General features: G+C 45.2%; 1 protein-coding gene across 1 annotated transcript in view; it reads left to right on the top strand.

Moving 5' to 3' along the window:
- LOC144499216 (synapsin-3-like) overlaps positions 1 to 27112 on the top strand; it is a 224711-nt gene that overhangs the window by 176277 nt on the left and 21322 nt on the right. The window contains exons 6-9 of the mRNA XM_078221335.1: positions 6685 to 6747; positions 10971 to 11113; positions 16325 to 16399; positions 23148 to 23250. Coding sequence (XP_078077461.1) covers positions 6685 to 6747; positions 10971 to 11113; positions 16325 to 16399; positions 23148 to 23250 — 384 coding nt within the window. The remainder of the gene's footprint in view (positions 1 to 6684; positions 6748 to 10970; positions 11114 to 16324; positions 16400 to 23147; positions 23251 to 27112) is intronic.

Here is a 27112-nt window from a genome sequence, read left to right as displayed (position 1 = left end):
CCTGGCCCCCACAGACGTTGCCCCACCCTCACAACATTACTGACCCCCCTTATCCCCCCCACCCCCTCGCCACCCTGACCGATCGCAGGCCCCTCTCTCCCCTCGCCCCCTCCACCGATCTCGGGCAGAGTGATCCCCCCTCCCCCCCCCCCCCCCCCCCCACTAATCGCAGGCAGAGTGGCAGCGGACCCCCCTTCTCCCCCACTGATCACAGGCAGAGTGGCAGCGGACCCCACTTCTCCCCCACTGATCACAGGCAGAGTGGCAGCGGACCCCCCTTCTCCCCCACTGATCACAGGCAGAGTGGCAGCGGACCCCCCTTCTCCCCCACTGATCACAGGCAGAGTGGCAGCGGACCCCCCTTCTCCCCCACTGATCACAGGCAGAGTGGCAGCGGACCCCCCTTCTCCCCCACTGATCACAGGCAGAGTGGCAGCGGACCCCCCTTCTCCCCCACTGATCACAGGCAGAGTGGCAGCGGATCCCCCCTTCTCCCTCACTGATCACAGGCAGAGTGACAGCGGACCCCCCTTCTCCCCCACTGATCACAGGCAGAGTGGCAGCGGACCCCCATTCTCCCTCACTGATCACAGGCAGAGTGGCAGCGGATCCCCCTTCTCCTCCACTGATCACAGGCAGAGAACTGTCGGACATTCGGCACCTACCTCCTCACTAATTGGAGCGCCCGACTCGGACTTTTGTGGAGCATGTTTGTTTCCCGCCGATTCTGGACGGGTGAACGTGTTGGTAAAGGGGGAAGTGCCAGTGAAGTTGGGCGTGCAGCCCATTAAGTCAATTTAAATGCATGCAAATCCATTTCAATGGCCATTGGGCGCGGTCCCGATCCCAGCCATTTTTGGGCCTTGATAAAGGGGGAACCGGTGTGGTGGCAGGCACGGACCGTGTTACTCGCCTCGCGCCCAACTTTACCAAGTTTTTGTGACTGAAAACAGGCGCAACGCGATGGTAAAATTGGGCCTAATGGATGGGAACTGTCCTGTGGAGAGTTGGCCAAACACAGCAAATTTTGGGGGAAAGATCTCCTTTGTACAACACATGACAAAGTCAGAAATTGCATTTGAAATGTGTTTATAAGTTAATTACACGGAACTTACAGTAGAAAATTCTCCCTTAATGTTTGGAATGAATAGATAGATGTAGGATTCCATGTTTGTATATTGCTTACACTCTGTATGATGTGGTTTTTTGATCCATTCTGCATTCTCTGTTCTTATGCCTTTGTGGCTCCACCTTGAGGAGAATTGGCTGCTTTTATCTTTCTGAGGGGGAATGTTCCAAATTGTATAGAACTGGATAAGAAAATCATGCACATTGATTTGAACTTCCATGCTTAAGAATGTCACAAAAGACTGTCAAAAATGCGTAGTTCCTTAAACTGAGGACTTGACGGGGATGCAAGTGGTTATTTTTGCATGTGTGAATCAGTGCATTTTCTCTTGGGACAAACAGTAGCCAAAATAATGGAAGATTTATAATCCGTGGGATGTTATTAGACCGGGAATGCCAAGTCAACAAACAGCAGATTGTAAGATCCACAAAGCATTTGTAAACATCCATCCCATAGATCCACTGACTCTCCTGAGGGGACTGCATTGTGTTCTATCCCATGGATCCAGTGATTGCTGCTATGGCCACAGGAGGAGGGGTAAAAATCACTCCCCAATCATACCACTCCAAGCCTGAGCGAAACAGGGTTTTCTGTGAATTTAGAGAGAATGTGCTTTGTGAATACTGCAGGAATCCCACTGTGCAGACTTTCAAATTATAAAGAACGAACCAGACAGATTTTCTGAGTTTAAACAAATATCATGTTAAGTTTATTGTCCCTACTTCCCCAAAAATTGGGTAAATTGCAACCAACATTCATACTTCACTCATGTTGCTTGGGCCCACAAATGCATTGGTATAAATGGGAGTATCATACTAATGAGTTTCAAGGTAGTGTTGAAAGCTAATAAGAGATGGGGTTTTACAGTTTATGAAGAAGATAAACAATCAAAGAGATTATATGGTTAACTGTCCTTTGGCTGGTCTCGATACAGTGATTCCATGTTGCGGCCATTTTGTCCAATTGTCTTCCTAGGTACAGTTGTATGGAGCAGATCTGCATGTTTTATTCCCAAAAGATCTTGATTCGTAGAAAGTTCCTCATCTCAGGATGGCTATTTTGCAAATCCAGGTGTAATACTTGAGCAGGAAAAAAAACAGTTTCCTTGCAGATTTTCATGATGTGGTATGATTGGGGAGTAATTTTTACCCCTCCTCATGTGGCCATAGCAGCAATCACTGGATCCATGGGATAGAACACAATGCAGTCCCCTCAGGAGAGTCAGTGGATCTATGGGATGGATGTTTACAACACATGCTGGTGTTGGACTGGGGTGGGGCACAGTAAGAAGTCTCACAACACCAGGTTAAAGTCCAGCAGGTTCATTTGGAATCACGAGCTTTCGGAGCGGTGCTCCTTCATCAGGTGAGCAGCGCTCCGAAAGCTCGTGATTCCATATAAACCTGTTGGACTTTAACCTGGTGTTGGAGATTTTCAGTACAGCATTCTGATCGCTGCTTGTGATTTTTCGGACTTGATAGACGAGTTCCTTAACGCCCTTCTGCTGTATATTAGAGGAAGTTGATTACCCTGTCTCCTTTAGTCATTGTTTTGTAGAACAGGCAATTGCATTCTGATGTCTCATCTCAGAAACGTCTGAAGACTTTCAAGATAGTGTGAAAGCCAACAGGAAATGGAGTGTTTCCTTACTCTTTGGCAATCTGTTCTCACTTGAGTGGAATGCAAATTATATTTTCTGGCTGCCTAGCAGTCCACTATTGTCTTAACAGAGTTACAGTTTGTTTTTTTCAAAATCTAGCCAGAGAAAAGAGAATTAAGTTTGTTTTTTTTAAAAAAGTGCATCTCCTTGTCATACTGCCCTGAGAAACTGCATTATGTTCCATTGCATGGAATCGCTGACTGTCCTGAGGGGACCTCACCACGTTTCAACCTATGTGGAATTCAATCAAGGCGATGGGGTCTTGCCCATTGGCTGGCTAGCTGGCAAGAACCCTACATTGGGGAAGGCCCACTGTATTATTAACTGCTAATCAGGCACTTGAGTGGCTAGAGGCGGACCTTCCATGGGATCATGTAACCGCATGAGGCGTTACGCGCCTCGCGCCCAACTTTACCAAGTTTTCGTGACTGAAAGCAGGCGCAACGCGATGGTAAAATTGGGCCCAATGGATAGGAACTGTCCTGTGGAGAGTTGGTCAAACACAGCAAATTTTGGGGGAAAGATCTCCTTTGTACAACTCTGCCCCTTTAGAATTGCTGGTAATCAGAGACTGGCAGCTGTCCATCGCTGGAAGCAAGATTGGGAACAATGGTAACAGCTGGCAGTGCACCTACCAGCGGCCCAGGATGCCAACATGTCAGTAATTGCTTGCTTTGGCAATTACATTGTTGAGCTAATTGCATTATTAAGGAGAGCTGATCTTTGACTCAAGCTCCAAAAGAGTATAAATGGATGTAGCTCGAACCATAAGGAGTTTGTAACGCTTGTGAGGTAAAAGATGAATTGATGTATTATCCCTCCATCGTATGCTAGCATTGATCTTAACACAGGATCAGTGAGAGACTTGCGGCCAAGGATGAGTGAGGGGGGATTGATGGTTATGGGAGAGTGGGGAGGGGGGGGGGGTGGGAGGGAGGGGGGGGGAGGGGGGGGGTGGGGGGGGGGTGGGGGGGGGTGGGAGTGGGAGGGGGGGTGGGGTGGGAAGGGGGGGGTGGGAGGGGGGTGGGGGGGGGGGAAGTCAGCAGCATGGGCTGGGGCTGTCTATCTGCTGTTCCTCACTTCTCAATGTCAGGTCCCTTGATCAGGCACTGAGGGCCTGACATTGAGGGCCCTCTCCCAACCCCTGGGCTTTCCACGTGTGACTCCCTCGCTCACCGCTGGTTGAATATCAGTGGTGGCACAGGACAGGGCCCTTAAATCGACATCACAGGAAATGATGCATTTCCCACCCAGCAACTCCTGCCCAATGCAATACTCCCCTGCCTCCAAACTCACCTTGAGAAAAGCCATAAACTTCCACCCAAGCCGTGGAATTCACTTAGTTTTCTATACGCCAGAGCTCCACCATACTGTACACGGACAGTACATAGTGCCGCAGTTTCAACCCTTCTCATTTCAGAGCTGCTGCATATTGAAGACTAATCATCTGGACATGGCTTTGTACTCACAACAATCTTAATAACGAATTATGAAACTCAATGGTATCACCTTGTAGAGGTGCTGAGAATAGCCCGAACACTTTGATAGAAGGGAGAGAAAAGAAACAGTGGGTCATTAATTCAAACTTCCACAATAAAAAAATGTTAAAGCAGCCAGAGCTGATGGACAAAACTGTCAGACTAACTGGAGGAGTTACTGAGATTAACCGTATAAAGGAGATAAAGGCCAGCAGAGACATATGGTAACCGTCAATGAGCACAGTAGCATCAAGAATTAACATCAGTATCATTATAATAACAGTGAGGTAAGGTGCTGGTTGGAAGGGAACTGATTTGACAGCAGTCAAAGGTGTTCATCAACTCGGTGCTTTAGCCAATGTCTTGTTTTAACAGTTCCTTAAGGTCAGCTGCCAAGTATGTTTGGGTTCGTTAAATGTCCCAAGTCACGTCTCCTAGTAAGTTTATTTGCATTCTTTAGCATTGAAAGAAAAATCACAAACTTATAAAAAAGAGAGTGCTGTAAAGGTACCTGAAATATTGGTTTTCATGTCTGGATGACTTCCTCCCGTAATTGTGATCCCAATACTCCTGTTCAGGACATGAACCTCTGACTGCAAACCACAGCTGCACAACAAAGCTGAAGGGCAAAAGGAATCTAATAATAAACACAGTAATTTACCCATTCTGCTTCCAGTGAACCAAAGCAAGGCACAAGCTGGCATGCCTGGCAGAGACAGCTGGCATCACAGCTGATGGCAAATTGTATGTAGTTTTGCTTTTTATGATCTGCTCTGAGTTATAATGCTCTGGGTTGACCTGATCCGGCCCAAATCAGCCCTCTTTCCTTAAGTATCTTGTAGAAGTTTGTTGAAAGCATGTGTTGTGCCATAGAGTGGTAATACTCAAATTCTTACCCATACTTTTCGATTAGGTTTTTGGGGTTGGACAGAGAGAAGACATGTCCCCTTTTCTTCATGCTCTGCCACTTTTCGTTTGGCTCACGTCCAACCCTTGTTGCCCCTTGTGATGCCTTGCCCTTATATTGTGGCCTGTTGTCTTCTTGTCCCCTGGAAGAATTGCTCTGATTGCTACGCATGGCGACTTGGTAATCCTTTCAAAAAGAATGTGCTTATGACTTACCTAAATGCAGTAAATAGAGAAATGACACCCAAGCTCACACCATCCTACACCACACCACCCAAAACCTCTAACCGGTCGGTTGTACTTCCAAAAGGAAGTAAAGAAATTAACCACTTCCTTGTGACCAGTTTGGGAATGGTGATTAGATTGACAAGAGGAAACTCTTAACGAGGTATCAAATGAATACAACTTCTAAAAGACGGGGTGAAATTGCACTGTGCACCTTCAGCATATACAGTGCGGCCCCGTTATAACGCGATGGTTGGGGTCCATAAAATGTTATCGCGAAAAAAGCGGGGTCACGTTAAATCGGGGTTCAAGAAAATCAACGTTCAAACTTACCCAATGTTGACCTAGCATCCTAAAACACCCCTATTATCGCCCTATTTGACCCGTTTTTTGCACGCTTACCATCTGGCAAGTAAATTACCTTTTAATTAAAGAATTCCGCAAATAAATCATTGTTGTTACAGTAGAAATTAAAACACAAATTACTTTTTAGTAAAGCTTTTTAATAAACAAAACAACAACAGTTTATTTCTTAAAAAAGTGATCGAGTGTTCCTTGCTTGAACGTAGCATTTCGCTGGCTGCGAGCGAAATCTAGAATGCTTCTGAGTTGGAGGAGTTTTATGCGGTCCACCTCCTGAGTCTCCAGAACCGGTACGCTTGCCTCCGCCGGTGCTATAGTTACGTTACGGACGATGTCAGCGCCCGTCAGATGCTCATATGTTGGGCATTCGTCGTCAGCAGAGTGCCAGTGGTGTCGCTCTTCTTTGCTGCATTCAGACAGCTTCTCTGCCTCACGCACATCTTTCTCTGTGAAGCCGTACAAATCTGGCTCGTCATCATCTTCCATGGTGGATTGGCGTGATGAAAAGGCTGGCCCCAGGCCCTTTTCCCAGCATTTCTCTACACATGACGAATTGACTGGTGGAGCATGGTGGGAACAGCGGGGCGAGCGAGATTTGCCAATCATAAGCGGGGAAAAAAAGGGTCCAATGATTCATCGCGTTATATCTGAATTCGCGCTAAGTCGGGGCGTGTAAAATCGGGGTTCCACTGTAATTTCACTCCTATGACATTATCATTACAAAGATGGTAAAGAACTGTTATTAAAGCCCTCCTCTATAATCCGGGCAAGATGAATTACACATCAAACTTGGAAGAAATGGAAGCTGAGAGGAAACAGGGTTTTAAACAAAGTGAATAGAATATCAGAATGTTGTGTGCACATTAACGGGTGAAAATTAACAAGACTTGAGGTCTTACAGTTTGCTTTTCTTTGTGTTTCAGCTCACAATTCCGAAGTTCCCCGTGGTTGTGAAGATGGGTCATGCTCATGCAGGCATGGGTAAGGTAAGTAGTGCCAAAGCAAGTGAGGCCATGGACACTGTCTATCCCAGCTGCCTAACATAAATACTTGATGAGCCACAAGCCCTGGGAAGTGAATAGGAATTTGAGCCTAAACATCGACTCAGTGGGAAATATTTTAATTTATACTAACTTAAAGAGAATCAAATGGACTCTGTGACTGGCATCCAACCTCTCCACCCAGACAGTAGTTTGCATCAAGGCTGAACAGGCTAAAGTCTATCCCTGCAAGTTTATCTTGTATCCAGTTAAGATGTACGGGCAGGAAGATCCCAGGTTTAATCCCTAACCATGCTGAGACATACATGCTAACCGAGAAACTAGCAGCTAACCAGCCAAAAACTTCAAAAAAGTTAACAATGCTAAAGCAGTGTTAATTATGAGCCTTTACGTAACAAGTGCAAAGAAATAATTTCACAAAGTGCAATGGGATACATATTTGTTGGAATTTAAGGAGCAGACACAATTTTTTCTCACTTACATTGGAAAGAAAAAAAATATTAGTGAGCAAAAGCCAGAAGGAGCCGAGAAATGCCAAGGGCAAACTATTTATATTCTAGGGGCATCAGGAGATGTGCTTTCCTCCACCCCAACAAACTATGATGTTTTATACCTTATTTTGTGCTTTTTCCAACATTTTGGAATCCATAAAAACAACATTATTTCAAGGCTGTCAAGGAATTAAAAAGGTTAATTGAGATTAATCTCTCGATTACATTTTTTATTCCCAATTAATCTTTCACAGCTCCAGGCACCTGGGTTCAAAGAATCCCTACAGTGCAGAAGTAAGCCATTCGACCCATCGAGCCTGCACCGACTCTCTGACAGAGTATCTTACCCCGATCCTCTCCCCTATCCTATCCCCATTACCCCACACATGGTTATTCCACAAATCTTGGGACACTAAAGGGCAATTTACCATGGCCAATCCACCTAATCTGCACAGCTTTGACTGTGGGAGGAAACCAGAGCAGCCGGAGGAAACCCACGCAGACATGGGGAGAACACGCAAACTCCACACAATCAGTGACCCAAGGCCGGAATTGAACCTGGGTCCTTGGCGCTGTGAGGCAGCAGTGCTTGCCACTGTGTTGCCCCGGTGCGGAGCTGATGTCAGAAATCTTCAGCTGGGAGACTCACAGAGGCTGTGGCGCCCAGCCAGAGCAGATCAGCGGGCTGGGGGAATCGCCCCCATTCTATCCAGGCTCATTAACCGAACTGGCATAGCAGATAAAGTAACCTAAATCATTTTATTCGATAAGAAGGAGCGGGGACATGGACAAAAATGATAATTACGTGAATAGAATCAACATTTTCTATAAACATCTAGATTTCTTTGAAAATGGAACTGATAAAATAGGTAGTGTGATACCACGTAAATTATTTCAACTTACTGAAGGCTTTTGACAAGATTCCCTGAAAATAAATTAAACTCGAGATCAAAGTTAAGTATTGGACTGGATACAAAGTTAGTCGATGGAAAGGAAATGTACACAGCCGCAGACAGACACAAGAGAGTCATGCGACTTCCATTTAATCCCTGAACCACCACTAAATTCTGGTGGGCTCAGGCTGAATTGGTGTCAAGTGGCTCATCAGTGAATCTAATTGAGATATCACTGTGAGCGGCTGAGTCGTGTGTATCGGCCCCTTCCCGCCTTTGACCTCAGTGTGGGAAGTGGTGCAGCACCAGTAGATTGCCACGCAGCCTCGCGCGCAGTTTAGTCGGCTTGGCCGCCATGTTTCTGCCATGGTGGGCAGAATTAAATGATGTCCAGAGTGTTGCACATTGGATGAAGTAACGTGCAACGTAATAATTCTAAATGACTCCGAAAGGGATTTGGGAAAATAATGGGCTCATGTCTAGCAACATCTAGACAATGTGGTGAGACAATTGAAAACAGCAAAATCCTGGGATATAGAAAACCAGACAAGCCAAATGATTGAGGTTATACAGAAGCTTTGCAACACGAAATAAATGTGAAACAGAAATTCTCTCGCAGGCAAATTGTCAAATTTTAAATCCATTCAAAAGCTCAGTGTTCAGCTTGGGTACTAGAGAGATGAGCTTTGCTGGAATTAATAGCTTTTCTTTCTTCCTTATCTCACCTTATGTTCTCATGACCCTATTGCCAATTGGCTGTTTCTTAAACAGACAAGGGAACATTGGTGTCAGGGTGTAGATTTCCAAGATCTTTTCTGCAACTCCAGTATGGGTATGAAGATACAGAACCATGATTAGTGTGTGGTGAATTGTAGGTTTCTGCAGCCTGTCTCGTGTGGTCCACCTCAGACTCTCCCAAACAAAATGTGAGATCCCCTGGGGGAAACTGCTCCCAGAAACAGCCATTATATACACAGGTGGGGCCGATTTTCACTTGGGAAAATTATTGGCACGAGTGGTGTGGTTAATAGCCTAAAATTGAGGTCATTAACCCTGATGACTGTCTCACAGAACTTGCACCCAGGTCCACCATTGAGGGCCAAAATGCCTGTTTGAAATAAGCAGTTGTCACCTGTCCATCTAAATCAGGGTCCTAATAATGTAGTTAGAACCCTGGTTTCAATTTTAAGGTTCAAATATTTCTGATCCCAGTTTTTATTAAGAAAAAGCACGAAACCAGCTGGCTGTTTAAAACAAGAAATGCTATAAAGTGTCCCTTTCATTGCGAGGTTGTGAGCCTTGTACACTGGACACCTTGATCAGCCAAACAATTATGAATTTTCAATTGAATCATCATTAAAACCCTGACTTACATGGAAAGGAAGCCGGCTGCCTTTTCCAGACAGGCACTTGGCCCTCAAACTTGGAATTTTGCTGGACTGCTGAGCAGGTATTCCTGTAAACTCTGTGAATCAGTAGAAACTCTAATGAGAATGTCAGCTGAAAGAGGAAACACATTATTGCTCAAGTTGTGATAAGATCCCAGTAATTGAACAAATTGAATTTGTCTGTGCGTCTGAAAGGTTTTGCATCTTGTTTTTTTCCCCATTCATCTATGAAATTAAAATAATAAAACTGTGATAGAATATTCAACAATCTTAACACTACTACTAAGCTGTAAATGCAGTGAAAGATGCACTATTCCCAATGGTAAGGGAATTGTGGTCTAATTCTCACCTTAGTGCATACCACTCTCTCTCCCCATTGCTGAAAAATGTTTAATAGCTTGGTGAGAGCCAGCAAGGCACACATTCATAAATCTCCCTTTTCTTCCTTGAGCATTGGGTCAGTAAACCTAACAGCAGCATATCTCACCTTTTAAACGGCACCGTGATTAAGACTTAATTAATTCTCTGTCTGACAGAATATATATTGCCACCTCTAGTAACAAGAATCATTTGGATGAAGAATTTCAAAACCTCTCACTCGCTTTTAACAATCTAATACCAGCTAATTGATTAAATCAATTTGTGTTGCCAACAAATTAATTCAGTTTTGTCAAAGATTAAGCTAGAGCACAGTGCATGTGAAAGGCAGAGAACTGGAAGAAAAGTCTACAAAATGGGAGAACTGGCACTCCGAGGAGCAGGCCCTAGCGCTGATAGGAACGCTGTCTTATCTAGCTATGGAAGATGGGAAGACCAGAGGGAAGGTGCAGTCAGAGTTTAGTGGCTTTAAATAATGTGAAGCAGCCCATAACCCAAAGCTTCCACTTAATTTTCTGTCTTAATCCTAAGAGTGTAACTCACTCATTTTTAGTTTAAGCTGCCCTTTCCAGTAGATCCATCAGGCAGAGGATGTTGAAGAGGAGGAAGGAAAGCAGAAATTTATTTCTCATCGACAATGATGATGATGTCTATGAGGATGATGGTGAGGAAAAGCCAAGACAGTGTTCCTGTGTTCCAAACTCTACAGGACGGAATTTTCCCACCGCGCCTGCCAGGGGAATCGTAGCGGGCAGGACATGGAGCATGCAAAGGTCCGTTAACCTCGGGTGGGATTTTCTGGCTTTGGGGCGAGCGCGGCAGGAAAATCCCACCCTTTCACATTCCACTTCAGATCGTGAAGGAAATTGAGGATGTAGACACTGGGCGATCTCTCAGAGCTCAGCGGAACTAGGGGTTTGGGGAATGGATGCATACGTATTGGTAATGCTTTTGGTCGCAAGAGATTTTCAGATACTTTGTATGATTTAATAATAATGCTCCTAACTGTTTTGATTTTCCTATTCTTTCTCCTGCTGGCCCGGACTTGTCTAATGCAGGTAAAAGTTGAAAATCATTATGACTTCCAGGATATAGCCAGTGTCGTGGCCCTTGCAAAAACGTATGCAACCACAGAGCCTTACATTGACTCCAAGTATGACATCAGAATTCAGAAGATCGGGAGCAATTATAAAGCTTACATGTAAATACAGCTGTTTTATCTCTTTTAACCATCATTTAGCATGGTGTATTGGTGTTTCAGTGTGCAGAAATGAAAGAGAAAATAATGTATTATGTTCAGTACTTGCCACATTTTAAATGACTCATATTGATTGTTTGGTGGAGACATGTCAAGTAGGAGCGGCACAGTGGTTAGCACTGCTGTCTCACAGCGCCAGGGACTCGGGTTCAATTCCTGGCTTAGGTCACTGACTGCACCGCTCTCCCCGTGTCTGTGTGGGTTTCCTCCAGGTGCTCCGGTTTCCTCCCACAGTCTGAAAGACGTGCTGGTTAGGTGCATTGACCATGCTAAATTCTCCCTCAATGTACCCGAAAAGGGGCCGGAGTGTGGCGACTAGGGGATTTTCACAGTAACTTCTTTGCGATGTTAATGTAAGCCTACTTGTGACAGTAATAAATAAACTTAAAACAAAACTTAAAAATTTAACCCAGAGATTCCCTAAAGGTAGGGGAAAATGTCAATTGGTAGAATTGTAAGTGACATTTCTTACTGAATCTGAGCTTGGGTCACCTTTGTGCTCTTATGAGGTATTTTTGGGTAGGGTTTCTCCTACACGTAGGGATAATCAAATTGATTTGTCACAAAGACAGCTTGTTCATGGGGCCCAGTCTCACCCTATCTTTTTAAAGAACAGTGCTGTAAAGTTTGAAGAGAGGCAAAATTTTCTTGACTCCTTTTCTGTTATTTTATCTCGGTTAAATTTACCAGCTCCCAAGTCGCAAAACAGAATGCATTTTCCAGTTTCCATTGGGGAAGTTCAGCAGGTACCCACGGGTGACAAAGGAGGGATGGTGAATTTACCAGATTCTGGGCACAAATCCAGGTGTTTCTGACACCCAGAGAAAAAGGGCGGCACGGTAGCACAGTGGTTAGCACTGCTGCTTCACAGCTCCAGGGTCCCGGGTTCGATTCCCGGCTCGGGTCACTGTCTGTGTGGAGTTTGCACATTCTCCTCGTGTCTGTGTGGGTTTCCTCCGGGTGCTCCGGTTTCCTCCCACAGTCCAAAGATGTGCGGGTTAGGTTGATTGGCCAGGTTAAAAATTGCCCCTTCGAGTCCTGGGATGTGTAGGTTAGAGGGATTAGCGGGTAAATATGTGGGGGTAGGGCCTGGGTGGGATTGTGGTCGGTGCAGACTCGATGGGCCGAATGGCCTCCTTCTGCACTGTAGGGTTTCTATGATTTCTATGATTCTATGAAGGAAAGGAGAATGGAAGAAATTTGTTTTGTGTATGGATTTTCAGGGCTAAAATCCCTCTCTTCCATAAGGGACGACGCTCCCCCAGTCAATATGTGCTCACTCTGTGTATGCCCAAAGACAATTCCCAATGCAAGTATTTCAGGTACCTGACTGGTGAATGTAACAATGTTTAAAGATTGCTGTTTTCCAAAGTTCCCAAAACGTCACTGAATCATGGGAACTTACAGAAACAGTCTCTTTGTATCAGAAAAATCTTTCCGCGCTTGAGATTGGCGCCAGCTTTAGGGTGCTTTGAATTACAGTGTGCACCTGACTGGAGCCTGAACATCAGCCGCCACTTCAAATCGTTTTGGGTTCTGACACAGGAAATCCTGCCCAGAAGTCAAATATTGATGCATTCTGCAGGTTTCTATTTAGAGTCCTCAGCAGGAATTTAAAATCAAAACAAATCTGTCTGGCTAGTCAACCACACATCAGCCAACATGTGCTGCACTTTAAGTACAAAAACAAAAGAATGTGGTTGCTGGAAATCCAGGATTAAAAAAAATCAGTCAAATGCTGGGAATACACAACAGGCCTGGCAGCTTCTGTGGAGAGAGATACCGGGTCATTGACCTGAAGTGTTCACTCTGTTCCTTTCTCCGCAGGTGCTGTCAGACCGGCTGGGTATTTCTTCCATTTTATGCTTCTATCCCACACATAAAATATTTAGGTTGGTTCCGTGGTGTCAGCAGTTTTGGAGATAAGGGCGCTGTTTTAATACAAAACACGGTGTCTACGCCTCTTGCGCTCATTTTTGCCGTGGTCTGTGCTGAACTTCGACGTGGTGAGGGCATTTGTTTGGGCACTAAGGGCATGCTCTGGAAGTACATGGAGAAGGTAAATTGTGTCAGCAGTCACCGTCTAACACTGATTTGATGCCAGTGCTGCTATTTTGGACCTCTTAAACACTCACAGCTGAACATGAGTTCAGTAATGTGTGGAAGAAATATGTGGGATTATTCTCTCTAAACAAAGCTAAACGGGCGGAATGGGCATATGGCTTTGCCAAGAAAGAGGGCTTCCCTATAGTGCAGGGCGCCATTAACTGCACGGACATGGCTTTGCAGGCACCACAACTCAATGCTGAGCCACTTCCAGAATGTGCATTTGTGTGTTCAGTGCTTCATGCTGGTAAATGTCTGCTATCCCGGCAGCAGTCATGATGTGTTCGTTCTGTGTGCCCGCTCCTCCACTAATCTCCTTGGTCAAGCCAGTGGGTGCTTGCTGGGCAACAAGGCTTATCTGCTGTACACCCACAATGGGAGCTATGCTGCTGTGAGAAACATGGTTGAGTGAACAACCCCAGTTGGGGGGGTTTGTACTGAGACAAAAACAACCCACCGTCATGAAGACACAGCCCTTCCACCATGAATTAGGGGATCACCTCAGGAGGAGGAGGAAGCAAAAAGGGGGGCTGTTCCACATCCACAGTTTGAAGGGGCTGATCATGAGCAGCTAATTTGACTCTGGTTCCTGCAAATACAACCCACACCTGCCTTGTGCAACAGTCCCACACTTCACCATCCCAATGCCAGTGTTCTCTTGGCTTTTATTTCAGGAGTACGGCCAACACAAACCAACCATTCTATGCCAACTTTATCCAGCAAAATATCCGATATTCTATACGAAACTCAATTAATTACCCTTTGCACATCCTTTCTGCCTGTCTTACCTTTGCCTGTCTGTCACAGTATTCCTACACAGTGCTGTCCCACTGTGTGATAGAAGGCTGCTGGCTTTCAGTGCGGGAGGCTGCAAATGGCCTTGCAGGACACCCTCAAGCAACCCTGGGCCCAGGCAGCTCACCTCCTGCACCGCATCGATCTGGCAGCTGCAACCTGGGCGGCACGGTAGCACAGTGGTTAGCACTGCTGCTTCACAGCTCCAGGGTCCCGGGTTCGATTCCCGGTTCGGGTCACCGTCTGTGTGGAGTTTGCACATTCTCCTCGTGTCTGTGTGGGTTTCCTCCGGGTGCTCCGGTTTCCTCCCACAGTCCAAAGATGTGTGGGTTAGGTTGATTGGCCAGGTTAAAAATTGCCCCTTAGTGTCCTGAGATGCGTAGGTTAGAGGGATTAGTGGGTAAATACGTAGGGATATGGGGGTAGGGTCTGGGTGGGATTGTGGTCGGTGCAGACTTGATGGGCCGAATGGCCTCTTTCTGCACTGTCGGGTTTCTATGATTCTATGAGTGGCAATCTGGTAACAACATGGCCGGTGGCACTAATGGAAGCACAAATGCTGTCAAGCTGAGAGAGTACAGCAAGTTCTTGCTTCACAGCGACACTGCCCCTTCCCTGGGGGTGGGGCGAGCCTTCAGCAATCCTAGAAATCTGGAGTACAGATTGCTGGACTGCTACGAGGGCCCACAAGCCCCTTTAAGCGCTGGGCCCCAGCAGCAGTCTGAACCTGCACGGCCCCAAGCTGGGGTTGCATGTTCTCAGTCAGAGGTTCCTCTGCAACACTTGGGCATTGCTGAGAGTGAGGAGGATAGTCTTTGGCTACAGACTGATATTGATCAGCTGGTAAATTGGGCAGAGCAATGGCAGGTGGAATTTAATCCTGATAAGCATGAAGTAATGCATTTTGGGTGCCTGCCCGGACTCCCCTCACACTGGTTTGCAGCACCACCCCCCCCCCTTACCCTCCCCTCCAGATTGGACTTATCCACCCAATGGCTCTGGACCTCTGACTGTTGCCACCGGACGGCCAGACAGACTTTCAGAATCAATCTACACATGAACAGACAGTCTGAGCAGGTTCCTCACTCACCCTTTACAAAGAGAAATGCCAGGTGGTGTGTTATGGCAAAGGCCTGAGTGGTAAGCAGGAGCTGGGTCAGGCTAAGTTGTCTGAATGCAAGTGGGGGGGCCAGGTGATGCAGCAGGCTGGCATAAGGGAGGGGCAGCATGCCTGCTGTTGGACAAAGGTCAAATGGTGGACTCGTTTGGGCGGTAGGATCTGGGGACACAGGAGGGTTAATATGGGGGAGGAGCGGGGGGGGGGGTGGATAGTGACGGCCAGGATGTCTCCCCTTACGACGGCGGGGGGACATCTGGGGCGAACGGCATCCTAGGAAGCCCACGTCCAGGACACAGGACATCAAGTCAAATTCCAGAACAATCCTGGAAAATCCAGGATGGCTGGTCACCCTGTCTGAACTGTTGTGCCCCAAGGGAGAATGGGTTTGTGGAGGTGTGCCTCGGTGAGGATAACTGTACCCGTGAAACACAAAGGTGAAAGCTGTTGTTGGATAGGACTCCTTACCTGCCCTGCATGAATAACGATCAGCATATTATAGAACTGTAGCTCAGTGTTATGTCTGCGGGGAGTGTTGCGAATGCTTGTGGTCATGTATGACGTATTTTTGGATCGACTTTTAATAGTTTATTTGAAGTATCATTTCCCTGTGAATTTGTGTATGATTTATGTTGGTTCTGATTCATGTTAAAGTAACAGCTACAAAACGTAAAACCTTGTTGGTAATTTCTTCTTTTGGAGGTCATTCAGTAAATTGTTATTTTGGTTTACGGTTCCCCCACAGGGATCGTAACAAGTTTCTGTAGATGGCCTGACAATGCACCAAGCATTTCTCTGTGCCTGCCCATCAGCCTTTTCCTGTACGTTGCCTCAAAGTTGTCATCTAAATCCTCTGATGCAGAGCTGCTATGCGGCCTCCCTTTCAGGGGAGCTGCACCTGTACTACCTCTTCCCCCGGCCTGGCCGCAGCCTACTCATATCCGATGATTCACCCCGCGCACATCCTGATGCTCTGCTACCCTCTTAAAGTTTGCGTAGAGAAAAGGGGAAGTAAATCTGTCAATGAACCAAACATTTGTTGCCATTTTCCCTCAGCCTCTGGAAGGTGACCACTGCCTTGTAAAAGGATGCTCAGTGTTATCCTGTCAGCAATATTGTACACTTCTGCCTTTCAGGAGGACTTCCATTTCAGGAAACTGGAAAGCAAACACTGGCTCTGCCATGCTGGAACAAGTGGCCATGACGGAACGGTGAGTATTTAAACCACATAAACCAGGGTCTGGAGACAAAACTTTCCAGTGGAGGATTCCAAAATCTAGGAGAAGTTAAAGAATCATAGAATCCTACAGTGCAGAAGGAGGCCATTTGGCCCGTCAAGTCTGCACTGACCACAATCCCACCTCATAACTCCATGCATTTACCCTAGCTAGTCCTCCTGACACTAAGGGGCAATTTAGCATGGCCAATCAACCTAACCTGCACATCTTTGGACTGTGGGAGGAAACCGGAGCACCCGGAGAAAACCCACACAGACACGGGGAGAAAGTGCAAAATCTACACAGACAGTGACCCAAGCCGGGAATCGAACCCGGGTCCATAGAACCATAGAAAATTACAGCTCAGAAACAGGCCTTTTGGTCCTTCTTGTCTGTGCCGAACCATTTTATGCCTAGTCCCACTGACCTGCACTTGGACCATATCCCTCCACACCCCTCTCATCCATGAACCCGTCCAAGTTTTTCTTAAATGTTAAAAGTGACCCCGCATTTAGCACTTTATCCGGCAGCTCATTCCACACTCCCACCACTCTCTGCGTGAAGAAGCCCCCCCTAATATTCCCTTTAAACTTTTCTCCTTTCACCCTTAACCCATGCCCTCTGGTTTTTTTCTCCCCTAGCCTCAGCGGAAAAAGCCTGCTTGCATTCACTCTATCTATACCCATCAAAATCTTATACACCTCTATCAAATCTCCCCTCAATCTTCTACGCTCCAGGGAATAGAGTCCCAACGTATTCAATCTCTCTCTGTAACTCAGCTTCTCAAGTCCCGGCAACATCCTTGTGAACCTTCTCTGCACTCTTTCAATCTTATTTACATCCTTCCTGTAACTAGGTGACCAAAACTGTACACAATACTCCAAATTCGGCCTCACCAATGCCTTATATAACCTTACCATAACACTCCAACTTTTATACTCGATACTCCGATTTATAAAGGCCAATGTACCAAAGGCACTCTTTACGACCCTATCCACCTGTGACGTCACTTTTAGGGAATTCTGTACCTGTATTCCCAGATCCCTCTGTTCAACTGCACTCTTCAGAGTCCTACCATTTACCCTGTACGTTCTTCTTTGGTTTGTCCTTCCAAAGTGCAATATCTCACACTTGTCCGCGTTAAACTCCATTTGCCATTTTTCAGCCCAATTTTCTAGTTGGTCCAAATCCCTCTGCAAGCTTTGAAACTTTCCTCACTGTTCACTACACCTCCAATCTTTGTATCATCAGCAAACTTGCTGATCCAATTTACCACATTATCATCCAGATCATTGATATAGATGACAAACAACAATGGACCCAACACCGATCCCTGCGGCACACCACTAGTCACAGGCCTCCACTCAGAGAAGCAATCCTCCACAACCACTCTCTGGCTTCTTCCATTGAGCCAGTGTCTTATCCAATTTACTACCTCCCCATGTAAACCTAGCGACTGAACCTTCCTAACTAACCTCCCATGAGGGACCTTGTCAAAGGCCTTGCTGAAATCCAGGTAGACAACATCCACCGCCTTCCCTTCATCCACTTTCCTGGTAAGCTCCTCGAAAAACTCTAATAGATTGGTCAAACATGACCTACCACGCCCAAAGCCATGTTGACTCTCCCTAATAAGTCCCTGTCTATCCAAATATTTGTAGATCCTATCCCTTATCACATCTTCCAATAACTTGCCCACCACCGACGTCAAACTTACTGGCCAATAATTTCCCGGATTTCTTTTGGAACCTTTTTTAAACAACGGAACAACATGAGCCACCCTCCAATCATCCGGCACCTCCCCCGTGAATACTGACATTTTAAATATGTCTGCCAGGGCCCCTGCAAGTTCAACACTAGCTTCCCTCAAGGTCCGTGGGAATACCCTGTCCGGTCCTGGGGATTTATCCACTCTGATTTGCCTCAAGACAGCGAGCACCTCCTCCCCTTTAATCTGTAAAGCTTCCATGGCCTCCCTACCAGTTTGCCCTATTTCCGTAGACTCCATGCCCGTTTCCTCAGTAAATACGGATGCAAAAAAACCATTTAGTATCTCCCCCATCTCTTTTGGTTCCATACACAGTCTACCACTCTGGTCTTCAAGAGGACCAATTTTATCCCTCACTATCCTTTTGCTCCTAACATACCTATAGAAGCTCTTTGGATTTTCCTTCACTCTGTCTGCCAAAGCAACCTCATGTCTTCTTTTAGCCCTCCTGATTTCCCTCTTAAGTAGCTTCTTGCACTTTTTATACTCCTCGAGCATCTGATCTGTTCCTTGCTGCCTGTACATTTCATACAACTCTCTCTTCCTCTTAATCAGTGTTACAATCTCCCTCGAGAACCAAGGTTCCTTATTCCTATTTACTTTGCCTTTAATCCTGACAGGAACATACAAACTCTGCACTCTCAAAATTTCTCCTTTGAAGGCCTCCCACTTTCCATTTACATCCTTACCAGAGAACAGCCTGTGCCAATCCACACTTCCCAGATCCCTTCTCATTTAATCAAATTTGGCCTTTTTCCAGTTCAGAACTTCAACCCGAGGACCAGATCTATCCTTATCCACGATCAGGTTGAAACTAATGGCATTATGATCACTGGATCCAAAGTGTTCCCTCACACTCACATCCATCACCTGCCCTAACTCATTTCCCAATAGGAGATCCAATATCGCATCCTCTCTAGTTGGCACCTCTATATACTGATGTAGAAAATTCTCCTGAACACATTTTACAAACTCTACCCCGTCTAAACCTTTAACAGTATGCGAGTCCCAATCTATATGTGGAAAATTAAAATCCCCTACTATCACAACTTTGTGTTTCTTGCAGTTGTCAGCTATCTCTCCACTGATTTGCTCCTCCAATTCTCGCTGACTATTGGGTGGTCTATAATACAAGCCCATTAATGTGGTCATACCTTTCCTGTTTCTCAGCTCCACCCATAGGGCCTCTGTAGACAAGCTCCCTAATCTATCCTGCCTGAGTACCGCTGTAACATTTTCCCTGACCAACAATGCCACCCCCCCACCTTTTATCCCTCTGCCTCTATCCCGCCTGAAACATTGGAACCCTGGATCATTGAGCTGCCAGTCCTGCCCCTCCTGTAGCCAAGTTTCACTAATGGCTATAATGTCATATTTCCACGTGTCTATCCACGCCTTCAGCTCATCTGCCTTCCCCACAATACTCCTGGCATTGAAATAGACACACCTCAAAAAATTATTTCCACCACACTCTACCCTTCCATTTGTGATTTTGCTTGAACTAACCTGTCTTTTTACCCCTGCTCCACTATTTGCTCTGGCACTCTGGTTCCCACCCCCCTGCAAATCTAGTTTAAACGCTCCCCAATAACACTAGCAAATCTCCCTGCAAGTACATTGGTCCCCTTGTAGTTTAGGTGTAACCCGTCTCTCTTGTACAGGTCCCACCTGCCCAAAAGAGGTCCCAATGATCCAAGAATTGGAAACCCTGCCCCCTGCACCAGTTCCTCAGCCATGTGTTTATCCGTCCAAGCATCCTACTCCTGCCCTCACTGGCATGTGGCTCAGGAAGCAATCCTGAGATTACTACCCTCGGGGTCCCTGGCGCTGTGAGGCAGCAGTGCTACCACTGTGCTGCCCGCAAAGAATTAAAGCCACAAGAGGAAATTCAAATGATTCTTTCTCCATCCTTATTTCTTTATTTCATGTAGCCTCCCTTTGTTAAGGCTGATACCTTCAGCCCCTAAAAGTCCTTGTTTTTTTCTTTTGAGAGTTCCTTTCATGACTTTTAACAGTGACTGGATCCCAGGATTAGCCAGGTAACAATCCTATAATGGCACTGTCTTTTCTGGTTCCATCCCCTCCTGTTTACTTACTGTCATTGCCATAAGGCATTTTCATATCGTGGCCCTACTGACCACCATACAAACGGGCCACAATCAGAAGAATTGTTTACAAACTAAAAAATCATAATGGAAATGGGGCAAGCCGCAGAGGGAAAAAGCAGTTGGAATTTTTTTCATTTTGGAATGGAGGAAGAGTTTTCTCTTAACTTCCTAATCTCCAACATTACAATCTCTTTACGGGACCAGTAAATACTGGCAATACCCGAGCACCATCTGTGGAGAGAGTTAACGTTTCAGGTCGCTGACCTCTCATCTCTACATCTGGCATTGTTCAAATCCTTTCAAAATAATGTAATTGAAAAAAAAAATCTCGCCTTAAACCTACCACTTGCAATGGGACTATTGCCATTAGCAACAGTGTAAACATTTTGAGAGTCATGGGTACCATTGCTCGCTCCCCAAGGTGAGCCCTCCCTCCTGCTGCCACTGTCGGGTTATTATGAGAACATTGCGTCATGGCTATATTAGGAAGTCATGGGATCGGTTTTGTAATGGTAACAAATCATTTTGGCAGATTAATACCAGAATTAATATAGAAGCATAACCTAATGCCCCAAAATAACCTCTCGGAGGTAAAAATGATACAAATGCTGAGTGCTCGGAGATGATAGCATCATGATATTATCACTGGACTAGTAACCCAGAGTCCCAGGGTAATACTCTGGAGAATTGGGTTTGAATCTCACCATAAAAATCTGGAATTAAAAGTCATCTTTTAATAGATGATGATAATCACCTAATGATGACCATGAAATCATTGTCAATTGTTGAGAAAAAACATCTGGTTCACTGATACCCTTTATCTGGTCTGGTCTACATGTAGTGCCAGGGACTCAATTTCAATTCTGGACTCAGGTTACTGTCTATGCGGAGTTCTCGCCGTGTCTGCATGGGTTTCCTCTGGGTGCTCCGGTTTCGTCCCACACTCCAACGATGTGCAGGGGCCATGCAAATTGCCCCTTAGCATCAGGGGGACTAGGCAGGGCAAATATGTAAAGTTACTGGGATAGGGCCTCGATGGGATTGTTGTCGCTGCAGGCTCAATGGGCTGAATGGCCTCTTTCTGCACTGTAGGGATTCTATGATTCTATGTGACTCCAGATCCATGGCAATGTGGTTGATGCTTAGTTGTCCTCTGAAATGACCACTCCGTTCAAATGCAGTTAGGGATGGGCAATAAATGCTGGCCCAGCCCAGCCAGCAGTGCTTACATCCCATGAATGAATTCTTAAAAAAAGCTTTGATTGGGTCCAAGAAGTCTCTTGAATGAATGCAGCTGTTTTACTTCTTCATGAGCAGGTATAAAAATAAGAACTATTATGATGGCCCTGGAGGATCTTCAATAGATCTCCCCATGGGCCTCATAGAATATGAGCTTCCCCATTAGGTGAGTGGAGGCTTGCCCAATAGGGAAGGAGTAGCGGGAGGTTTAAAACCAGCTGGCTCCACTCAGGCCGGCAGTCGATAAACTCGGGGCTGACCTGCAGTCTGTAGCTGCTGAACAGCATTTCAAATGCAAAGTAAATAAAGGGTGATTGGTAGTGGAAGATTGGCCTCGGTAAGGTTATGAGAAGCACTAAATCAGTGCTGTGAAAATAAGACACACCTCTTTAAAAGTCTTGTATTTTTGGTCCTAACTAATGATTATCAGAATTTGAATTTGCCCCAGTTGCTAAAACAGAGAACTCCAGGTTTGGTTCTCAAACTAGATTAGAAGCTATTACATAGAGCAGTAGAGGTGGGCTCCACTCACCCACTTCCAATGAATATGTGGAGTGAGCTGGCTGAGACACAGGGACAGGTCTCAGGATGACTCAGTGGGGGGGGCACACAGGTTTTCGAAGGTCCTGGTGGAGAAGGTTCAGAAGAGGAGACATTTCCTATACTCTGAGGGGAAAGGAGTTCATATCACCCTCTACTGGCTGACCTCATCTCCTCTAGGGCCAGGTGAATTCCTAACGAGATGCTGATGATCAAACTCTCCCCCTTTCTCCTGGGTGACTCCGATAAAGTGCCCAAAAAGGCAGAGTAGCGCAGCACTAACTTGTTTTATGTGATGCAGGCAAAGAATTTGCAGAATAAGTAAGGATTCAGCATTAGTAACATTTTGATAAAGTACTCAGGAAGCCTCCTAAGTTTCAAAAGTGTTTTTCAAACCTCCATCAGCAAGTGAACAGTAAACGGCGATATACCTTTAAGTAGCATTCAAAATCCTTTGCTATAATGGGTCGAGTCTCAGCCAGTTAGTCACTGTTTGGAGCGAGCATCAGGCCACCAAAATGTTGTGGAGCCTCTTTAATGAGAGCCAGCAGGCAGCTTAAGCGACAGTCATCCCCTTAATGATCCTCTGTGTGGCTCAGTCTAGTACAAGATGGCATCTTGTACCAAATGCAGCCTAAACCAGCTTGGCCACAATGGAGCACCCAACATATCTGGAAAAATCACCTTCCCCCCCAACCCTTGAAGTTTGCCCATTCCTGTGGGAATGTGAAAATAGACAGGAATGTTGTGACATAAAGATATTATGGCATTTTGTCTTATTGAGCTTGTATCTAGAGTTTGCCACCCACAATTCATCATCCACATTGAAAGAAGCAGCACAATGGGATAATACTACACAAAATATCTGTTCCCAAGCTGTGAGTTTTGAGGAAAAGCATAAAATATTGGAACAAGAAATGATAAAGATCAGAAAGTGTGCCGACTTTGTCCCATATGTGGGACATGTGCAAATTGGAATGAATAGTTTCCTTTAAAGTATTATAGTGCTGGGGGCGTGCATGATAGATTGTAGGGCACAAACTCTAGGATCTCACTAGAGCTGACATTTCAATGGAAACTTTTGCAGCTATCGAACGTGGGTGGATGCCTGTTCGGAGATGTTTGGTGGCCTGGACATCTGCGCAGTAAAAGCTGTACATGGGAAAGACGGGAAGGATTATATAATTGAGGTTAGTTGGATGGTCCCTGTGTCAATTTGTGATGCATTTTTACATTGTGAATGTTGATTTTAGTGCAAAGACTTGTGTGGGCCTATCTTCCGGCTGGAGATCAACTATTTCACATGCAAACTATTTAAACAAAGGCGTGTTTACAAGAAAAGAACTACCATTTTAGGATTGACTGTGTATGGGTACATTGAATATATAAGTTACAGTGGATGCAACACAAGTGGCTTATTTCACACAAACCATAGGGTGAGATATTTGGTTTATTAATAGAAATAACAGTTCATTATTATTTTAAAAATATTTGTAATTATGTTTAATATGATATTACTATCCAGACTGTAGAGGGTCGCATATTTTCTACTTGATCAGGTATATTTTGGGCACCAATTTTAACTCAGTTCACTTTGACATCAGTGTGCTGTCTCCGTCCCAATCCTTCACACCGCCATTAGTGAGCCAGAGCAAAATGGCAACTGCTTGAAGCAAGCAGCAGCCTTATTCCAGGAATACGGTTATGGGTACCATGACTTTCACAGGACCTTGGTTGCAAATTTGCTGCATGCGCCATCTGTTTGTATCTGCGGTGAGCTGGTTAACCAGCAGTTATTAAGGGGTGGCTGGAGCCTATACAAAAAAACAACAAAATAAGCTTTCTTTTTGCTGAAACCCAGAGGAATAAAATATACAATCAGGGCCACTGCGAAGCATGAACAATCCCCCCATGCCCCCAACCGCCCTGTCTAGCATGGGAGCTAGTTGATTTCTAAACCTCCTAGACCCGCGAGCTGCATTCCTAGGGTACTCCACTGAATATTTTGTGTGTTCCAGTTCAAAGTGAGGTTGTTTCTTCCTTGACATAGTGGACAATACAACTGTTGTGCAGCACATTTTCCATTTCGAGACTCTAAAGCAATTGAGTTTTCCCAGTTTTTATATTGAAATCTCCCATTAAAATAATGTTTCTGTTCTCACAAACCCTTCCTATCCCTTGATGCAACAAATGATTTGCCATTTGCTAAGATCCATGGACATCTGAATTAATAGCTTAGTATTCTTTTACATTAGGAATTATTTCATTCTATAGGATTTCCCCTTCCATAGGATTCAGTATGTCTACATTAATAGATGGAAATAGAGAACTTGAGTATTGCTGAAAACATGGATGTGCTGTCAAAACGTTTTGTCTCATCAAGCCAGTTTGCAAGAATTCCAGTAGCAAAGGGAATAACAATTTATACTGAATGAGAGGAGAGTGCTTATTGGTTGGCAAGTGGACTTTGATTAGTAGAGGCCATAGAAAATGCACCAGGGAACAGTTAACTGCCAAGCTTTTGTTCAAATTCAAACCAATTGCAGAATTACATCTGCATCAGTCCCATTGGCTGTTCGCAACTACAATGTTCAGACTGTATCCAACCAGACCTTGTTTGCAAAACTCAAAACATTGAATCACATCTAAAATTGGACACTATGATTAGACAACAGTTGCTAAACAACCCAGATTATGCTAGGAATTCCACTGAAAACCAATTTAAGATTAGCGGTTGAGCTTGCAGTGTGTCTCACTTATGCATGCTAGAAGGTACATATATTTCACACGCAGGGCCCTGTCCAGAGAAGACAGAAGGAGCATGAAAATCTTTGAGGACAGGCATTCCCTAGTTCATTCCCCATAGCATGCTTTGACCAATCAGAGTAGACCTGCCTGGTGTGAATTTGAACAAAAGCTTGGCAGTTAACTGTTTCCTGATGCATTCTCCATGGCAATGCCTTTACCAATCAACATCTACTTGCCAACCAATCAATGCTCTCTTCTCATGCAGTATGAATTGTTGTTCCCTTTGTTATTGGTATTCTTGCAAACTGTCCTGATGAGTGCAAGATGAAAACCTTTTCTTCAGCAATGCTTGTGTTTATGATACAGGTGTCTCCACGACTATGCCATTTCCTTCTCCTTTCTTTGTCTATTGTCATTTCTAAATTCTCTAATATCCTTGGACATTTATTTGCTTCCATCCTCACTATTTAGCAATGTATTCAGATATTCACACTATATCATTGTTTCCTGGTACCACATTAACCTCCGGTGGCACAGTGGTTAGCATTGCTGCCTCACAGCACCAGGGACTGGGGTTCGATTCCCGGCTTGGGTCACCGTCTGTGCAGAGTCTTCATGTTCTTCCTATGTTTGCATGTGTTTCCTCCAGGTGCTCCGGTTTCCTCCCACAGTCCAAAAGACATGCTGGTTGGGTGCATTGGCCATGCTAAATTCACTGTACCCGAACAGGCACTGGAGTATGGCGACTCGGGGATTCTCACAGTAACTTCATTGCAGTGTTAAAATAAGAACATAAGAACATAAGAAATAGGAGCAGGAGTAGGCCATCTAGCCCCTCAAGCCTGCCCCGCCATTCAATAAGATCATGGCTGATCTGAAGTGGATCAGTTCCACTTACCCGCTTGATCCCTATAACCCCTAATTCCCTTACCGATCAGGAATACATCTATCCGTGATTTAAACATATTCAACGAGGTAGCCTCCACCACTTCAGTGGGCAGAGAATTCCAGAGATTCACCACCCTCTGAGAGAAGAAGTTCCTCCTCAACTCTGTCCTAAACTGACCCCACTTTATTTTGAGGCTGTGCCCTCTAGTTCTAGTTTCCTTTCTAAGTGGAAAGAATCTCTCCATCTCTACCTTATCCAGCCCCTTCATTATCTTATAGGTCTCTATAAGATCCCCCCTCAGCCTTCTAAATTCCAACGAATACAAACCCAATCTGCTCAGTCTCTCCTCATAATCAACATCCCTCATCTCTGGTATGAGCCTGGTGAACCTTCTCTGCACTCCCTCCAAGGCCAATATATCCTTCCGCAAATAAGGGGACCAATACTGCACACAGTATTCCAGCTGCAACCTCACCAATGCCCTGTACAGATGCAGCAAGACATCTCTGCTTTTATATTCTATCCCCCTTGCGATATAGGCCAACATCCCATTTGCCTTCTTGATCACCTGTTGCACATCACTTTGTGACACTAATAAATAAACTTCTAATACATAAACCTCTAAAGCACTGGCAGCTTATCCCTAATGCTTCCTCTCATTTGTGTATGAAATATTATACAGCTAGTAGCACCTTTCAAGTCCATTTAAATGTCAAACGAGGACAGAATTGATTCTTGGCTATGTTGTTGTCCACCAACAAGTTCTGTGCCAGATTAAATTAACATCTTCCTGATGGGGCCTAAAGGGAGTTTACTTGAGTTTACGGACAACAAACCTGTGATGGTGATGCACAGCATCATAGGACCCATAGGAAACAGTGGTGCTTGTCTGCCATCTCATGGCAGGTTTAGCAAAAGTACAGAAATAACAGAGACACACTCAAATGGTACACCCCTTAGCTATACAACAGAGTTCTTCTCTTCACAGTGTTTGGAATATTATGTGACAGTAAAGCACAGCTGGTGACAACTGTAACAGGAACAATTGTGTCCAGAGTTTGTCTCCAGTGGTTGGAAGAACAGAAGGGACTACCGTGAAGGACTAATATTACGTCTGATTTGCCATTGGGTAATATGTTGCAACATCTTTGTTCATTAGGTAGTGGGTGACAGTTTCTGAATTTGTATGTGTAAGAAACATTTGTTCTGGTCATGACACTGCCTCGAAATGAGGTTTGCAGGAATCAGAAACTGTGTGATGTGGAGGTTCATCACTGGTTCTCTGGGCAACTATTTGTTTTGACGTCTTGAGCTCTTGGTATAAAAATGGAACTCTGATGTTAAGTTGGTTTTCACCTCCATTCAGCCAGATCCACTGAAAGACCAGCATTGAGAGGTGGAAGGTCTAGGATATC

The sequence above is a fragment of the Mustelus asterias genome, chromosome 9 (genome assembly GCF_964213995.1).
Source record: "Mustelus asterias chromosome 9, sMusAst1.hap1.1, whole genome shotgun sequence".
Lineage (NCBI taxonomy): Eukaryota > Metazoa > Chordata > Chondrichthyes > Carcharhiniformes > Triakidae > Mustelus > Mustelus asterias.
The sequence above is the reverse complement of the archived record's forward strand: the minus strand, read 5'-3'. Positions and strand labels throughout refer to the sequence as shown.